Raw genomic sequence first — 18,155 nt, 5'->3', positions numbered from 1 at the left:
GCACTAACAAACCTTGATTGGATGACTGGCTCATGCATAGATCCTTTCATATTACTTCTACACTTCACTGTAAGTGTGATCTTAACCACCTTTTACCAGTAGCTTTTAGCCAAAATCTTTCAACCTAGATTGGATTTTGAGGATCCTTAAAAGAGGTTTAATAAGAACGACTGGTTCCAGATCTGTATGTATTTTACCAACTCCTCAGACTATTAACATTCCATACATAGCTGGCGGTGATATTCCAATCAATATTTCTTGAATGCTAAAACCCATGAAGGGATCAAAAAGTTGGCCCTTTGTAATATGCCCGGAAATCGTGTGGAAAGTAACATTTAAAGTTAGGCCTACCAGAGAGAAATGTAAAGAAAAAAAAAGAAAAGAAAAAGAGTAAACTTGGAGCTAAATAGACGATGTAATGCGCTGATATGACCCAGTTAATGTTAATTCTGTGCGTTGATAGGAGTCTAAAAGCCTTCAAGTAGCCTCTTACATAAAGCCACAGTTTAAGCGAGTGTTATCGGCTTTTTCCCAGGATCCTATTCTCTACAGTCTATACTGTTACCGGCTAATTGCCATGGAAGTGGTTGCCTGGGAGAAGGACAGCCACAGAAAACACTTCGCTCGCTGCGGAGGTATTTTTAAACAGAATTGTGGAGCTGGAGCCAAGACCCACGGTTCACCTCACACTACCCCAGGTCGAGTGCACTTGCTCTGGAAGTTCAGTCCTGGAGGTCAGCTGGATAGGGGAGTCACTAAGGGATCATTTTATTTGTAGGTATTAGGTAACTAAGTATTCAGTCGTCTATGTAGCTAGTTTCTCAAAAAAAGGTGCAATGAGCTATTATGAATGCTTATACAGTAGCATGTTTTATAATTCATATTACCACATAAGGCTTTATCAAAGCATCTTCAAATCAAGTTGTTTTAATTAAAAACAGTATTTTAAATATTATTCAAGTAGTTGAGGGGAGAGTACAAACTAAATGACATTAATGAGTTTATTAAGTTAGACCCATAAACAAAATGTCTCTTGCAAGTCGTGCCACTTGATGTAAAAGTACCAATAGATTCTGCCGAATTGACTGGTCAGAGTAAACCGCTCTCCCATCATTTAGAGGATAGATTGGTCACAGAAACTATCCTAATTTACTTATTAACTTATTATCTCCAAATAGGTACACATAGAAACTAGCCTTACTTCCATACGATAACAAGTGTTTGAATTGGGCTGGTGCAAACACCTCGATTTTTTGAAGACCGGCAGCTCAAAATATTCACTCTTAAATATGAACACGTACTGCAAAATTTAAATGGAGTACCAGCACCTAAAGAGAGCACAGAGTCGACAGACACAGTTTTCATTCAACTTCAAGCAGACTATAAAACACTGTCGTGCCAGAGCCTATGACTGCATACCAAATTGCACCATATTCCCTACATAATGTACTACTTTTGACCAGCACCCATAGGGCACTTGTCCAAAGTAATACACCATGTAGGAAATAGGGTCTCATTTGGGATTCACACTATGTGCCTATGCAGCTAGCAACGTTAACCCTTCGGCCTCTTCAACCCTGATCCCTTTTGTTTAGCTAGTTTGAGAATGCCCCATGGCGCAGGACAAAGGACGAGCCACTCTGCAGTTTTCATACACACTCCGTGAATAAACCCACCCTAAGCCACACATTTCCCTTGTGCAAAGCCCCAAAATGAAGCCTGCCTTTTGACATCCAACCCAGGACAAAAGTCTTACGGAAAGTGCCAGGCTCATGTAGGTAGCCAGTAGCAACATGAACACAGGCCAGGGAGGGATTCCTGTATTTTGGGATTCCGGGCTTTCCAAACCCAAAGGGAAACAAAAATTCATACACTCACAAACACAGATGGCATTGCTGGTTATAAAAAGGTGTGTTAGTCCCAGGCCAGAGGTAAACAGAGCAAGTGTATAACACACAGTATGTGAGTAACTGATTTGAATGTTACTTATGTCGATGCTATGACGTAAAACTCAAAGGCTTAACAGAATGTCTAGGCAAGTGACTGTGTAGTGTTTTTGTTTTGGGATATGTGAATGCATGGCTGTGGATTTGTGATAGTTTGTGTATGTGAGCGTGTGTATGCGTGTCAGTTTGTGTGTGTACTTTGGGTGGCAGTCCTGTCTCTATACCTTTCATGCAGTCTTCAAGCCTGCGGATGAGCTGGTAGGACTTGCAGCGGTCCAACAATGTCCTAATGGCCGGCAGCGGGTCCAGAACCACCATTTCAGGATGGGTGTCGATGTAATCCTGAAGACCGTCCCAAAACAACATCAGGTATGTATTCAATAGTGCACAACGCAGCAACACACTTTCTAAAAATAAAAAAACACCACAAGGCCATGTTTATTAGGCGCCAAAAACTGAGCGGGACTTCCTAGAAACGCACATTTTCATTTTCCATTGCAAATAGTTTAAAAATATTCTGCACCCTAATGTTAACATTTCTCAATTATATTACAGCCTCAGCAAGCCTTAAAATCAACAAAGCCACTAATTTGATGAATCTGAAGAATGTTTAAATAAATGTATACTAGACTTCAGAAAGTACACAGGTGACTTCCAAGTTAAGCGTTATTTGTTAGACTTCAAAAAGGTTTTTGTACTGTTCTGTTCTCCACTTCCTTGTGCTAGCACAGTAGAGGCCATTTATTTTCATGTCTGCTTTTATGTATTAGTATCTCTGTACGCACTACAACAATCAAAAAGGAACTCCATGTAATCAAGTACATTTGAAATTAAAGGCTTGGCTACTGGCCAATTTAGCATGTTCCCCCATTTCGAGCGCCCATTTTCGCCCTCATCAAATGTCAATGAAACCTTAAAAAGGAGATGAAGAGGGAGGAGAGGAATTTTGTTTGCTTTTCTGAGACTACAGGTGTGTAAAGCAACACCTCCAGGAACAACTAAGGGTGGAAACATGTATTCATATGGCGTTTGCATATTACCTCATGTTTACAAGATGAAAGAACGCAGGGAAATCCATGTGATATATAAAAACAGGTGGCTAAATTTACCATCCTTTTGTTTATGACATTCCTTGGTCTGTTTTGGTAAACAGTGAGGTCCAAAGGCATTTGGACAGTGACAGTTGTTTTGAGTCTGTACTCCAGCACAATGACATTAAAGTGAAGACTGTCAGCTTTAATGCGAGGCCATTTTCATCCATATCGGGTGTAACCATTTTGAAAGAAAAACATTTTTGGGGCATTGTCTCCCCCCATCTTAAGGGACCAAAAGTATTGGGACAAATTCACAAATAATCAAAAGTTTAGTATTTGGTCCCATATTCCTAGCATGCAATGACTACATCAAGCTTGTGACTCTACAAACTTGTTAGATGCATTTGTAGTATGTTTTGTTTGTGTGTCAGATAATTGTGTGCCCAATAGAAATGAATGGTAAATAATGTATAGTGTCATTTTGGAGTCACTTATTGTAAGTAAGAATAGAATATATTTCTAAATAGGTATACATTCATCTGGGGGCTACCGTGATTACAGGTAATTCTGAAAGAATTGTGAATAAAGATGAGTGAGAAAGTTGAACATAAATATGCTAAGCATTTTTCTATCTTGGGGGTATGATCTTTGTGCCTCTAACTTTCTCACACATTACTCACGATTCATTCAGGATTATTCGCACTCATGGTAACATCCACATTAATGTAATCCCACGTGATAAACACATTGCAAATGCATCCAACAGGTTTATAGTCACAAGCTTGATGTCATTATGTGCTAGGAATATGGAACCAAATACTAAACTTGACCACTTTAGACATTAGTGAATTTGTCCCAATACTTTCTACAAAAAGTGCTGTAATTTCTAAACGGTTCATCCAATATGGATGAAAATACCCTCAAAGAAAGCTGACAGTCTGCACCTCAACCGCAGTCACTGTATTATTTAAAATCCAATGTGCTGGAGTTGTGTCACTGTCCAAATACTCTTGTACCTCACTGTATGAAAGCAACTCGGCTCTAATCCCTGTGCCTTAGACATATCAACTCTAAAAACCCCTTTAAAAGGGACATTTGACTTTAGTCAGAAGTTGTCAGATGTTGAAAAGCAGTCCACATCCCATGTCATCAGATAAATGAAACAAGATAAGTGCAGACAAACTGGAAATAACACAGTTCTTATCTTTTCCATTAGTTTTAGATTGTGGCACGTAGCTGGATCTACAAAACAGCTGGCCTGGGACATGGACTCCCTCTGACAGACTACTTTTGAGGTCTGAAAACATCTGCTAAAATGTGATTTGAGTGCAATGGCTCTTTAAACGAATGAGGGGGTCCAGGGTAAACATTCAAATTAATGACCATTAAAGAATCTAAATGGGGGTCATTAGTCATATAAAGCTGAAAATAGGCCTATAAACCAAATCCAAGTCTGCTGAGGACCATTAAACGTGTCAAGCTTTTAAAAATCAACCAGACTTTATCATGTGGAACTGAAAACAAATTCTGCATTAAAGTATGCCATATATCAGCTCTAGGTTTGTATAGTGTCTAGAGAAAAGAGGACTGGAGGAGTGGGTAAGTTTAAGGAGTCAATTACATGTGTTTTATGTAGATGTGGACAGCAGACACTGACTAAAAAGCTCACGAAATTCGCAACTTGCAATGTTTGGGATTTTATTAGGATCCCCATTAGCTGTTGCGAAAGCTAATGTGGTTCACTGCGATGCTAGGGAGTGTAACAGTGCATTCTGTTCTGCCACGTGAAAGACAAACTAGCAACCTTCTGCACAACAACTCATGCAACCGTCTAGTCGGTCCCTCCGTGAGGGACAGATGACTCAAGGTGAGAGGTCACCGATGTACTCCACCCCAACATGCTATGGGCGACATGCACTACATTCACCACCCTTTGATCTTCCCCTACTCCTGCGAACCCCCCTACGGATTAGGTCACGGCTAGAGGTCGACCGATTACTTTTTTTCAACGCCGATAACTATACCGATTATTGGAGGACCAAAAAAAGTTGATACCGATTCAAAAATCAGCTGATATATATATTTTATGTATTATATTAAGTTAAAATAGTGTTCACTGTTCATTCAGTATTGTTGTAAATGTAATTTGTTATTCGTTGTAATAAAAGACAATTACTGAATGAACACTTATTTTAACTTAATATATAAATAAAATCAATTTAGTCTCAAATAAATAATGAAAAATGTTCAATTTGGTTTAAATAATACAAAAACAGTGTTGGAGAAGTAAAAGTGCAATATGTGCCATGTAAAAAAGCTAACGTGTAAGTTCATTGCTCAAAACATATGAAAGCTGGTGGTTCCTTTTAACATGAGTCTTCAATATTCCCAGGTAAGAAGTTTTAGGTTGTAGTTATTATAGGACTATTTCTCTCTATACCATTTGTATTTCATAGACCTTTGACTTCTGGATGTTCTTATAGGCACTATAGTATTGCCAGCCTAATCTTGGGAGTTGATAGGCTTGAAGTCATAAACCGCGCTGTGCTTCAAGCATTGCGAAAAGTTGCTGGCAAATGGAGGAAAGTGCAGTTTGAATAAATGCTTACAAGCCTGCTGCTGCCTACCACCGCTCAGTCAGACTGCTCTATCAAATCATAGACTTAATTATAATATAATAAACACACAAATACGAGCCTTGGGTCATTAATGGTCAAATCCAAAAACAAAACGTATATTCTTTCAATGAAATATGGAACCGTTCTGTATTTTATCGAACGGTTACCAACCCTAAGTCTAAATATTACTGTTACATTGCACAACCTTCAATGTTATGTCATAATTATGTAAAATTCTGGTATATTAATTACGGTCTTTGTTAGGAAGAAATGGTCTTCACACAGTTCGCAACGAGCCAGGCGACCCAAGCTGCTGAATATACCCTGATTCTGATTACACTGAACGCAAGAGAAGTGACAATTTCAGGCTTTACATTGATTATATGCAACACAGGACAAGCTACTTAAACTAGTTATATCAACCATGTTTAGTTAACTAGTTATGTTAAGATTGATTTTTTTTTAAATAAGTTTGATGCTAGCTAGCAACTTACCATGGCTCCTTGCAGCCTGCACTCACGTAACAGGTGGTCAGCCTGTACACAGTCTCCTCGTGGATTGCAATATAATCGGCTTCCAAAAAAGCAGATTACTGATTGTTATGAAAACTTGAAAATCGGCCCTAATTAATTTGGCCATTCCGATTAAATCGGTCGACCTCTAGTCACGGCTATTCAACTGGCGGCCCATGGGCTAGATCCGGCCCCTTTATCAATTTAGAACGGCCCTTTGATCAATTATCAACATTAATATAAAAATCCACAAAAACATCCCTGCAAAAATCCAATGTTTAGTTCCAAAATGAGCCCTCGTTCAATATTCTCCAATAGGATCATCTGTTTTCCTGTAGTCCCACCACTGAAGTGCTGTCAATCAATATCACCCAACGTACCAGTTACAGCCAAATCAGAGTAGCTAACATCAGCCAATTGCAGCTGCAAACATCTGGCGACACCACTCCACCAACATCGGTTGTTTCGTAGTCTGCTGAAAGACATGTCTGCTGAGCATCGTGATCAACTTTTACATAGTGACATTAGGTCGCTAAGCAAGGGTAATGCTTTCAAGAGAGTAAGTGAGCTTAGGGAGGAGATAGTTGCTTTTCTCCGTAATGGCCATCTCAAGCAAGCCAATACATATCTAGCAAAAATGCTTGGAGGGATAAAACAATTGACATGATTGGAGACTGATTTTCATATAAGTGTTATTTTCTCCTCTGATTTGATCTAAAAAAAAACATGCTCAAATTCCCTACACCCAGGGCTCAATTTGGAAGGGGGGAAAAAGGCAATTGAAAAAAAAACTGTAAAAACCTAAACTCTCAGAAAACCTTAGCAGAGGCACCCCCCGAAGACTAAACGACAGCCAACTCTGATGGAAAGGAGAAAATGGGCGATCAACATTCACCTAGTTTGAGCAGAATATTATCTGTCAGGTAGCAGGCAAGCGCTGGTTATCCCGTGGAGCAGCTCAGACAGCGGTAGTGTAGTTCAATTTAACGAATCTCATAATTGATTAAAAGAATGCATCAGTTATTCGTATTTCCTGCAACTTTGAAGTAGTAATACCTGTTTGTGTGGCAGTTAGAAATTACTTTTGGCATGCTAAGGCCTTCACCAAAAACTTTGCCAATTAAATGTTTACTCCAAAGTATGCCTACAGTGCCGTCAGAAATATTTTGTGGCAGTGATCTATACACAACACCCCATAATGTCAAAGTGGAATTATTTTGTTGACATTTTTACACAAATGGCTCAAGTCAATAAGTATTCAACCCCTTTGTTATGGCAAGCCTAAAAAAAATTCAGGAGTAAAGGTGTCCAAATCACATAAGTTGTATGGACTCATTCTGTGTGCAATATAATTTTTTTAATGACTACCCCGGCTTTGTACCGCAAACATACTGTATCTGTAAGATCCCCAAGTCAAGTAGTTTATTTCAAAAATAGATGATTCAAACACAAAGACCAGGGCGGTATTGCTGTGTCTCGCAAAGGTCACAGATTGGTTGATATGTAAAAATTTAAAAGCAGACACTGAATATCCCTGTGAGCATGGTGAAGTTATTAATTGAGCTTTGATGGTGTATCAATAGTCACAAAAAAAAAGGTATAATTCCTAACACAGTTGCTGGAGAGGAAAGAAACCACTCAGGGATTTCACCATGAGGCCAATGGTGATTTAGAAAAAGTTAAGAGTTTAACGGCTATGATGGTAGAAAACTGAAGATAGATCAACAACATTGTAGTTACTCCACAATACTAACCGAATACTGCTTTCACATAGGATTTACGGTATTTCGCTTGTACATTTTTTGGCAATGTATGACCCGCTTACAAACAGGCCCATTTTTACCACATTCTTGCCTGCATACGCCTTTTATACCTCCCGTGAGCTTGCCGGCATGCCGGAAACAAGTGGTAGTTGTAGTGTGCAGATGTGGGTGGCCGTCCATTTTAATAAGTCCATAGAGAATACACACCATCAAAAATATTTCCATTATTACATTCATTTAGGCAGGTCCTATTTTCAAAAGAAGAGAAAGGTATATTTTGAGTTGAATTATGTTACTTGTCTGTGCAGCCTGTATAGAAATCAATAGTTATTTTGTTCATTAAAACAGACAAGACATACTTCCGTGATCAGCTTTTGATCCACGTTCATCTCTTTCCTACCTTCACCCTGCTTTGCTAGGGAGCAGGCATATGGTCGCACGTTGAGTATCTTCATCGTGATACCGAAAGAAAATAAAACCAATCTATTCTATATTTTCAAAAGCATTCGACTCATGTTCATATTTCACAACCTTAAGTGGGCTTTTGGAGCTGTCTATACACTATTGAGTAAAATAATAGGCCTACACTTGATTTTGTTTCTGATAGATGAGCAAATGAATAAATGAGCTATACCACCTCCACGTACAGTGCCTTGCGAAAGTATTCGGCCTCCTTGAACTTTGCGACCTTTTGCCACATTTCAGGCTTCAAACAAAGATACAAAACTGTATTTTTTTGTGAAGAATCAACAACAAGTGGGACACAATCATGAAGTGGAACGACATTTTATTGGATATTTCAAACTTTTTTAACAAATCAAAAACTGAAAAATTGGCCTTGCAAAATTATTCAGCCCATTTACTTTCAGTGCAGCAAACTCTCTCCAGAAGTTCAGTGAGGATCACTGAATGATCCAATGTTGACCTAAATGACTAATGATAAATACAATCCACCTGTGTGTAATCAAGTCTCCGTATAAATGCACCTGCACTGTGATAGTCTCAGAGGTCCGTTAAAAGCTTCTTCTTTTTTTTTTTTTGGCTTCCAGTTGAAGCTCGCATCCGCTACAAGACCATGGTGCTTGCCTACGGAGCTGTGAGGGGAACGGCACCTCAGTACCTCCAGGCTCTGATCAGGCCCTACACCCAAACAAGGGCACTGCGTTCATCCACCTCTGGCCTGCTCGCCTCCCTACCACTGAGGAAGTACAGTTCCCGCGCAGCCCAGTCAAAACTGCTCGCTGCTCTGGCCCCCCAATGGTGGAACAAACTCCCTCACGACGCCAGGACAGCGGAGTCAATCACCACCTTCCGGAGACACCTGAAACCCCACCTCTTTCAGGAATACCTAGGATAGGATAAAGTAATCCTTCTCACCCCCCTTAAAAGATTTAGATGCACTATTGTAAAGTGGCTGTTCCACTGAATGTCTTAAGGTGAACGCACCAATTTGTAAGTCGCTCTGGATAAGAGCGTCTGCTAAATGACTTAAATGTAAATGTAAATGTAAAAGCGCAGAGAGCATCATGAAGAACAAGGAACACACCAGGCAGGTCCGAGATACTGTTGTTAAGAAGTTTAAAGCAGAATTTGGATACAAAAAGATTTCCCAAGCTTTAAACATCCCAAGGAGCACTGTGCAAGCGATAATATTGAAATGGAAGGAGTATCAGACCACTGCAAATCTACCAAGACCTGGCCGTCCCTCTAAACTTTCAGCTCATACAAGGAGAAGACTGATCAGAGATGCAGCCAAGAGGCCCATGATCACTCTGGATGAACTGCAGAGATCTACAGCTGAGGTGGGAGACTCTGTCCATAGGACAACAATCAGTCTTATATTGCACAAATCTGGCCTTTATGGAAGAGTGGCAAGAAGAAAGCCATTTCTTAAAGATATCCATAAAAAGTGTCGTTTAAAGTTTGCCACAAGCCACCTGGGAGACACACCAAACATGTGGAAGAAGGTGCTCTGGTCAGATGAAACCAAAATTGAACTTTTTGGCAACAATGCAAAACGTTATGTTTGGCGTAAAAGCAACACAGCTCATCACCCTGAACACACCATCCCCACTGTCAAACATGGTGGCAGCATCATGGTTTGGGCCTGCTTTTCTTCAGCAGGGACAGGGAAGATGGTTAAAATTGATGGGAAGATGGATGGAGCCAAATACAGGACCATTCTGGAAGAAAACCTGATGGAGTCTGCAAAAGACCTGAGACTGGGACGGAGATTTGTCTTCCAACAAGACAATGATCCAAAACATAAAGCAAAATCTACAATGGAATGGTTCAAAAATAAACATATCCAGGTGTTAGAATGGCCAAGTCAAAGTCCAGACCTGAATCCAATCGAGAATCTGTGGAAAGAACTGAAAACTGCTGTTCACAAATCCTCTCCATCCAACCTCACTGAGCTCGAGCTGTTTTGCAAGGAGGAATGGGAAAAAATGTCAGTCTCTCGATGTGCAAAACTGATAGAGACATACCCCAAGCGACTTACAGCTGTAATCGCAGCAAAAGGTGGCGCTACAAAGTATTAACTTAAGGGGGCTGAATAATTTTGCACGCCCAATTTTTCAGTTTTTGATTTGTTAAAAAAGTTTGAAATATCCAATAAATGTCGTTCCACTTCATGACTGTTTCCCACTTGTTGATTTTTCACAAAAAAATACAGTTCTATATCTTTATGTTTGAAGCCTGAAATGTGGCAAAAGGTCGCAAAGTTCAAGGGGGCCGAATACTTTCGCAAGGCACTGTATTTTCCCAGACAGAGAAATATACAGACAGTCACTGAAACAAAATTACATTGATTAGACATGTCACAGGCTTTTGGTTGGGAGTAGGCCTAAGCTAGTGTGAGTGAAGCTAAATAATTCACTTGTTAAGCTACATAACATGCTGGCAAAAGGATCTGATCAGTGCTAATAAATGAGACGACTAGTCAAGATGATCATGAGCAGCACTCACCTCAGCTAACATTTCCACAGCCTAATTGTAACGTAACCAATATCCAGAAATCTGACATCGATTGATTTCTCAAGACCCCATACTTGGCAGAGCGAAACGATGGATGCAATCAATCAATTCAGGTGTGCCTAATGACAGTTTCATAACGCCATTCAACTTTTTGGTATTTTAATAGATGGTCTTTCCATTCATCAAATAGAGGGTGCACAGTGCACTGTTTTAGATGCTGGAATTATTTTAGATTGGACTAACATGCGCAGGTAGCCTACTTTTTGAAGTGATTTGTTTGACAAATCAGATGAATACATGTTCATGCCACATTAAAAAGGTAATATATTTTACAGTTAAATTACTCATATTCACCATTAGGCCCATAAAAAAAACATTTCATACATACATTCTATATGAGGACAAATTCAAATATCTCCTCTCTCAAATCTGGCCCCTGTAAGAATATAAAAGGTAACTGCCAAAATAAAGGAAACACCAACAGTTTCTTCTTTGGGCAACCACGAGCCAGAACAGCTTCAATGCACTTTGGAATAGATCCTACAAGTGTCTGGAGCTCTATTGGAGGGATGTGTTCTGGTGGTGGAAAACGCTGTCTCAGGTGATGCTCCAGAATCTCCCATAAATTGGGTTGCGCTCTGGTGACCAACATTGGTTTCATGCACATCAACCCATTCAGTGACCACTCGTGCCCTGTGGATGGGTGCATTGGCATACTATGGGGGCATAGCCATGGTAGCCAAAATGATGGCCAGAATAAATGGCCTGTCCAGCCTTTTTATTTATGACCTGAAGCATGATGGGATGTTAATTGCTAAATTAACTCGGGAACCACACTATGTGGAAGCACAGGCTTTCAATATACTTTTTATTCCTCATTTGCTCAAGGGTTTCCATTACTTTGGCAGTTACCTGTAGTTGAATAAGACTGGATTAAGTCATGATTAGGAGAGCTCCTGCAGATAATCAATAAAATAAAAATCATATTTCATTATCACATTTATATCCAGGAACACCAAACATTCACCAAAATCTCAGAGCAAAATTACAGGATAGAATCACCAAAGACATACCCCTCAAAGAAAAACATCCTACAGTACCTTCAGACCCTTAGCCCTCAAAGAAATGGCTGCACCTGTCAAATAACAACCTCCCCCATTAGGTGAAGAGCTTGTGATCAACCCTTACAATGTTTTAGCGGTGCCGATTGGCTTACCTGGACACTCTGCACCAATAGCAGGGCCTGCGTGTCATTCTGGTCTGCCAGAATGAGGTCCGCCAGTTTGTGGATGATGACATCCAAAGGGCCCTGCTCCTCCAGGGGCCGACTCAGATCCAGCTGCGCACAGGGAGAGAGAGAGAGGGAGAAAGAGTACTCAGAAGTCAGGCAAGATAAAAATCAAGACACCTTGTTTTATTAGTTGATAATATATGGAGTCTGTTCCAAATGCACCCTATATAATGCACTACTTTTGACAAGAGGCCTATGGGTGATGAACACACTTAGGCCAATCCTTTGGGGTTTGACCCAACAGGTCAAAGACTTTGTTTTTGCTAAGATTAGGCCCGTTCAAAGCCTCTTTTACCCCCCCCCCCTCTCTCTCTCTCTCTCACCAAAAATGATACAACCATATGGGCTTTACAGGCTGGTTCTGGTAACAGCTGGGAGAAGAAAAAAGCAGCAGCAAGGAATATTGTCTGCTTCCCAAATGACACTATTCCCTATATAGTGCACTACTTTTGACCAAGGTCCTGTCATTTGGGAGACATTATGTAAGGAGTGGGGACCCGGTCATATGGTCAACGGTCCAGCGCTGGCACCAAATAAAGGAGCAGAAACAGACCACAGACCTACCAAGTCGTGGGATGAAATTGAGGGGGAACATTTTATTCGGGAGGCCTCTGGGGCCTGTTCCCTACAAGGCTCTAGTTTAAATCAGGGAGAGGATGCCTGCATCCCAAATGGCACCCTATTGCTTACGTAGTGCACTACTTTATGGGCCGTGGTCAAAAGTAGTGAACTAAATATGGACTAGGGTGCTGTTAGGGACGCAAAAGTCTGGAAATGTTCTAGCGGCGGGATCAGAGCCTTCTTCTCGGCTGATTTAGGAAAACAAAAATGAGAAGGCAGGCAGAGAGAGGCTGGCTGATGAGTTCAGCTTGGGTTTGGAACTCATCACTTTCATGTCTCCAAGCCCATAGATCAAGTAACAGCAGTGCAGTCATGTAAGTTGAAGGTGTAGGGTAAAAAGTTGTCCCTAGACGCTGATCTTGGGTCGGTTTTGCATTTCCCCCACAAATTTTTAAATTTTTACCTTTATTTAACTAGGCAAGTCAGTTAAGAACAAATTCTTATTTTCAATGACGTCCTAGGAACAGTGGGTTAACTGCCTGTTCAGGGGCAGAACGACAGATTTGTACCTTGTCAGCTCGGGATATGAACTTGCAACCTTTCGGTTACTAGTCCAACGCTCTAACCACTAGGCTACCCTGCCGCCCAGTCTCACTTAGGACACAATGAGGAATGACAGTGTCTTGGCTCTGGGGTGAAATGTCCCGTAGGTACCGATCTAGGATCATCTTTCCTCCCCCAAAAGGAAGCCTGAATGGTTAGGATTGGGGGAGCAAAGATGATCCTAGATCGGTACCTACGGGAAATTTCACCCCAGAGCCAAGACACTGTCATTCCTCATTGTGTCCTAAGTGAGACCGCAGAGAGTGTGTTTGTGTACAGAACTCCTTTTGGCAAAGGCTCTTAGGAACATGAAAGCCACCATTTGTAGCCGCCAGCACTGTGCATCTTCCAATTGATCAAGTTTGTAAACCGCAGTGAGCAATTGGAGGGGAATGTGTGCATTAGCAAAGTCGACATCTTTCCAGAAAGTTCACACCTTGACTTTTTACACATTTTGTTGTGTTTTAGCAATTTAAAATTGATTAAATTTAGATTTGTGGTCACTGGTCTACACACCCCATGATGTAAAAGTGGAATTGTTTTTTGAAACTGTTATATATTAAAAACTGTAGTGTCAAATATGCAACCCCCTTGTTATGGCAAGCCTAAATAAGTTCAGGAATAAAAATGTGCTTAACAAGTCAAATAGGTTGCATGGACTCACTGTGTGCAATACTAGTGTTTAATATGATTTTTGAATGACTACCTCATCTCTATACCCCACACATACAGATAAGTGTACGGTCCGTCAGTCGAGCAGTGAATTTCAAAACACAGATTCAACCAAAGACCATGGCGATTTTCCCCAATGCCTCGCAAAGAAAGGCACCTATTGGTAGATGGGTAAAACAAAAACAAAAAAAGCAGACATTGAATATCCCTTTGAGCATGGTGAGGTAATTAATGTACACTTTGGATGGTGCATCATTACACCCAGTCACTACAAAGATACAAGCGTCTTTCCTAACTCAGTTGCCTTAACAGAAGAAAACCACTCAGGATTTCACCATGAGTCCAAAGCAACTTAAAAACAGTTAGTTTAATGGTTGTGATAGTATTGTGGAGTAAATACAATGTTGTTGATCCATCCTAAGGAGAAAACAAACCTAATTGACAGAGTGAAAAGGAAGCCTGTACAGAATACAAATATTCTAAAACATGCATCCTGTTTGCAACAAGGCACTAAAGTAATACTGTACTATATAAAAATGTGGCAAAGCAATTAAGATTTTGTCCTGAATAAAAAGGTGTTACATTTGGGCCAAATCCAATAAAACATTACGGAGTACCACTCCTCATATTTTCTAGCATAGTGGTGGCTGCATCATGTTATGGATATGCTTGTAAATCGGTAAGGACTGGGGAGTTTTTTTTTTTAAACAAACAAAACTGATTGAGCTAAGCAGAGGCAAAATTCTAGGAGGAAAACTTAGTTGTCTGCTTTCTAACAGACACTGGGACACAAATTCACCTTTAAGCAGGACAATAACCTAAAACACAAGTACAAATATACACTGGAGTTGCTCACCAAGAGGACATGGAATGTTCCTGAGTAGCCTAGTTACAGTTTTGACTTAAAAGCTATGGCAAGACTTGAAAATAGCCATCTACAACCAACATGAGCTTGAGTAACTTTTAAAGACTTTACACACCTGGATTGTACAACATTTGTACAGTGCTTAGAGACTCAGAAAGACTCACAGCTGTATTTATTTTATGTTTATTTAATCAGGTAGGCCAGTTGAGAACAAGTTCTCATTTACAACTGCAACCTGGCCAAGATAAAGCAGAGCAGTGTGACAAAAACACAGTGTTACACATGGGATAAACGAACAGAAATCTGTATACAGCATGTGCAAATGTGTAACGTAAGTAGGTAAGGCTGCCAAAGGTGATTCTAACACGTAGACTCAGGGGTTTGAATACTTTCCGCATTTCATTTTCAATCAATTAGCAAAAATACAAATTTTATCCATTTTGAATTCAAGCTGTAACAAAATGTGGAAAAAGTCAAGGGGTATAAATACAAAATAGATGCATCATGAGGATGGAAAGGTATGTGGATATATTGAAGCAACATCTGGCAAAATGGCTTAAGGACAACAAAGTCTAGGTATTGGAGTGGCCATCAAAGCCCTGTCCCCAATCCTATAGAAAATTTGTGGGCAGAACTGAAAAAGCGTGTGCAAGCAAGGAGGGCAACAAACCTGACTCCGTTACACCAGCTTTGTCAGGAGGAATGGTACAAAATTCACCCAACTTATTGTGGGAAGCTTGTGGAAGGCTACCCAAAACATTTGACCAAAGTTAAACAATGTAAAGGCAATGCTACCAAATACTAATTCAGTGTACGCAAACTTCTGACCAACTGGGAAAGTGATGAAAGAAATAAAAGCTCAAATAAAATCACTCTACACTATTATTCTGACATTTTACATTCTTAAAATTAAGTGGTGATCCTAACTGACCTAAGACAGGGCACTTTTACTCATTACACATTAAATGTCAGGAATCATGAAAAAAGGAGTTTAAATGTATTTGGTTAAGGTGTATGTAAACCTCCAACTTCAACTGTATGCTTCGGCAGGGGAGAGGCAGGTAGCCTACTTCCTGGCAAAGATTTTCAGCTAGCAGACAGACACGAAGAAGTTTGATTGACAGATGGAAAAGCTTTGCATAGGCTCTTTGTTCCATTTTTTTGTGGGATTGTTCCGGAACCGTATAGATCACTTGTTCCCGGTTCGGATTCTGTTTGGTTTCAACTCCCACATAGTAAACCATCTGTGTTTAAAATAGTCCTGGTTTTACAGGGTTGACGTCTGTCTGTCTGAAAGCAATTGATTTCTGTAGAAAAGTTGACAAAGTATCTATTCTATTGTCAAACAAGGTCCAAGATCACAGTGCAACCTTAATGTATTGGGACATTGCCAACAGACATCTGAAAAGATGGAGCAATTCAATTCCAACAGAAATTCTTACTTCTGGCGAGGATGTCCAGACATGTCTAATATTCCCAGCTCATGTAATATTTATGGCAGCGGAGATGATTTATCAAGTATGTATCGAACAAGATTGGTGGACTTGTCAATGCAGGGCATTGCGTTGCCTAAAGAGATTGAGGCTTCCAAAGAAAATAATATCTTCCATATCGTAGATATAGTATGCATGCAAGGTTGGGATTTCTTTTTTTAGGTTTCTCTTATTTTGAATCCCTATTCTTCAGTCTGACATTGGTGGAAATATCCAAAGTGTCAGCTCAACAAATCTGATTCCGATGCTTTCTGCCAGTTCGATAACTAACACTAGTTTGAGACACTGACTACACAGAACTTGTGTCTCTGGGGGTTGCTCTGGACCCAAAATGGGTCCCCCAAATATTATCCAGAAATGACTCAAATTGGACAGGAAGAAAACAACTTTGCCCAAAAGAGAAGAATGTGTCACAGGTTGGACTGCTCTCTAGGCAAAGGATTACAACATAATCCATGAACAACCTTTGGAACAACGAATTCTAGCTGCTCAATCGCAATCCCCAAGCCCTTGATTAACAACTGAAATGTGACAGATTGCATCCAAAATGGTACCCTAGTCGCTATATAATGCACTACTTTTGCCCATAGCCCTAGTCAAAAGTAGTGCACTACATGGGGAATAGCGCACCATTTGCAATGCACATATTGTATCTTATCTGCCTACACCCAAAAACATTGATAAAGGGTCATGTCTGTAGTAGTGGGGAGGTGGCTCAGGCAATGATATGGTAATAATGAAGACCAACGAATTCAAGAGAAGAGGCGATAAAAAGAGGGAGGGGGAAGTGATCTTGGCACAATAACTGACTAGTAATCAGCTATTACATAAACCTTAACATTCAAAATGGGTTCACTTTTCTTTTTATCTCTGATATTCTATCGATTCCCTGGGTCATTTCATGTGTATGTTATTGGCATTTAAGCAGGCAGCAATCCGTCCGGTATGACGTGGCACTGTGACGAAGTCGCTCTCACTACACTGGAAGTTAATAGGAATACGACTTTTAGATTGACATGTATGACAGATTTCAGATTTCAATTCTGTTCGATGGCATAACTCGGGAGAGTGTTTTCTCGAATGAGCCTTTTAACATCTTTTTGCGATATTCCTACCTCGAGAAATGTGCAATTTAACAGAGGGTCTAGCAGGTGTTTACAAACACTTACGAACAAAGTAAAACTTTGGAAACGAGGTCTGGCCAGGTGTCTGCCTCTTTAGTGCATTGCATGGTGCTGTTGCCAGAGAGATTATATAAAGGAGATGGGAATCCAATTAATCTAGAACAAGGCAGGTGGTGTAAAATGCTTTAAAAATGACCCGTCATGAACTCGGCTACCACCTGCGCCTCGACCTTGTTTCCAACATTTTATTTTGTTTATAACATTCATCTTCTGCCGATCTACCATTCCAGTGTTTAATTGCTATATTGTAATTACTTCGCCACCATGGCCTATTTATTTCCTTAATTTACCTCATTTGCACTCACTGTATATAGACTTTGTTTTCTTTTGTTCTACTGTATTATTGACTGTATGTTTTGTTTATTCCATGTGTAACTCTGTTGTGTGTCGAATTGCTGCGCTTTATCTTGGCCAGGTCACAGTTGCAAATGAGAACTTGTTCTCAATTAGCCTACCTGGTGAAATAAAATATATTTTATTTAAGTGTGTGTGACAACACCTGCTACTAGCTAGCCAGGTTGCAATGGCGCCCGCTTCGCCTGGAATAGCTAACGAACCGTTCCAGCGCTGTAGAAGCATTGTTTATTATGCGCTTGCCCAGGAAAATAATCTGGAGTTCCAATGTGGAATTGTT

General features: G+C 40.2%; 1 protein-coding gene across 4 annotated transcripts in view; it reads right to left on the bottom strand.

The window, feature by feature from the left end:
- Positions 1-18,155, bottom strand: part of itpk1a (inositol-tetrakisphosphate 1-kinase a) — a 65,079-nt gene that overhangs the window by 21,373 nt on the left and 25,551 nt on the right. For all 4 annotated transcript variants that reach the window (XM_029631612.2, XM_029631610.2, XM_029631614.2 and 1 more), the window contains 2 exons: positions 12,069-12,191; positions 2,171-2,288 (listed from right to left, as the gene is read on the bottom strand). In XM_029631612.2, coding sequence (XP_029487472.1) covers positions 2,171-2,288; positions 12,069-12,191 — 241 coding nt within the window. The remainder of the gene's footprint in view (positions 1-2,170; positions 2,289-12,068; positions 12,192-18,155) is intronic.

Source organism: Oncorhynchus nerka, linkage group LG24 (genome assembly GCF_034236695.1).
Source record: "Oncorhynchus nerka isolate Pitt River linkage group LG24, Oner_Uvic_2.0, whole genome shotgun sequence".
Classification (NCBI taxonomy): domain Eukaryota; kingdom Metazoa; phylum Chordata; class Actinopteri; order Salmoniformes; family Salmonidae; genus Oncorhynchus; species Oncorhynchus nerka.
The sequence above is the reverse complement of the archived record's forward strand: the minus strand, read 5'-3'. Positions and strand labels throughout refer to the sequence as shown.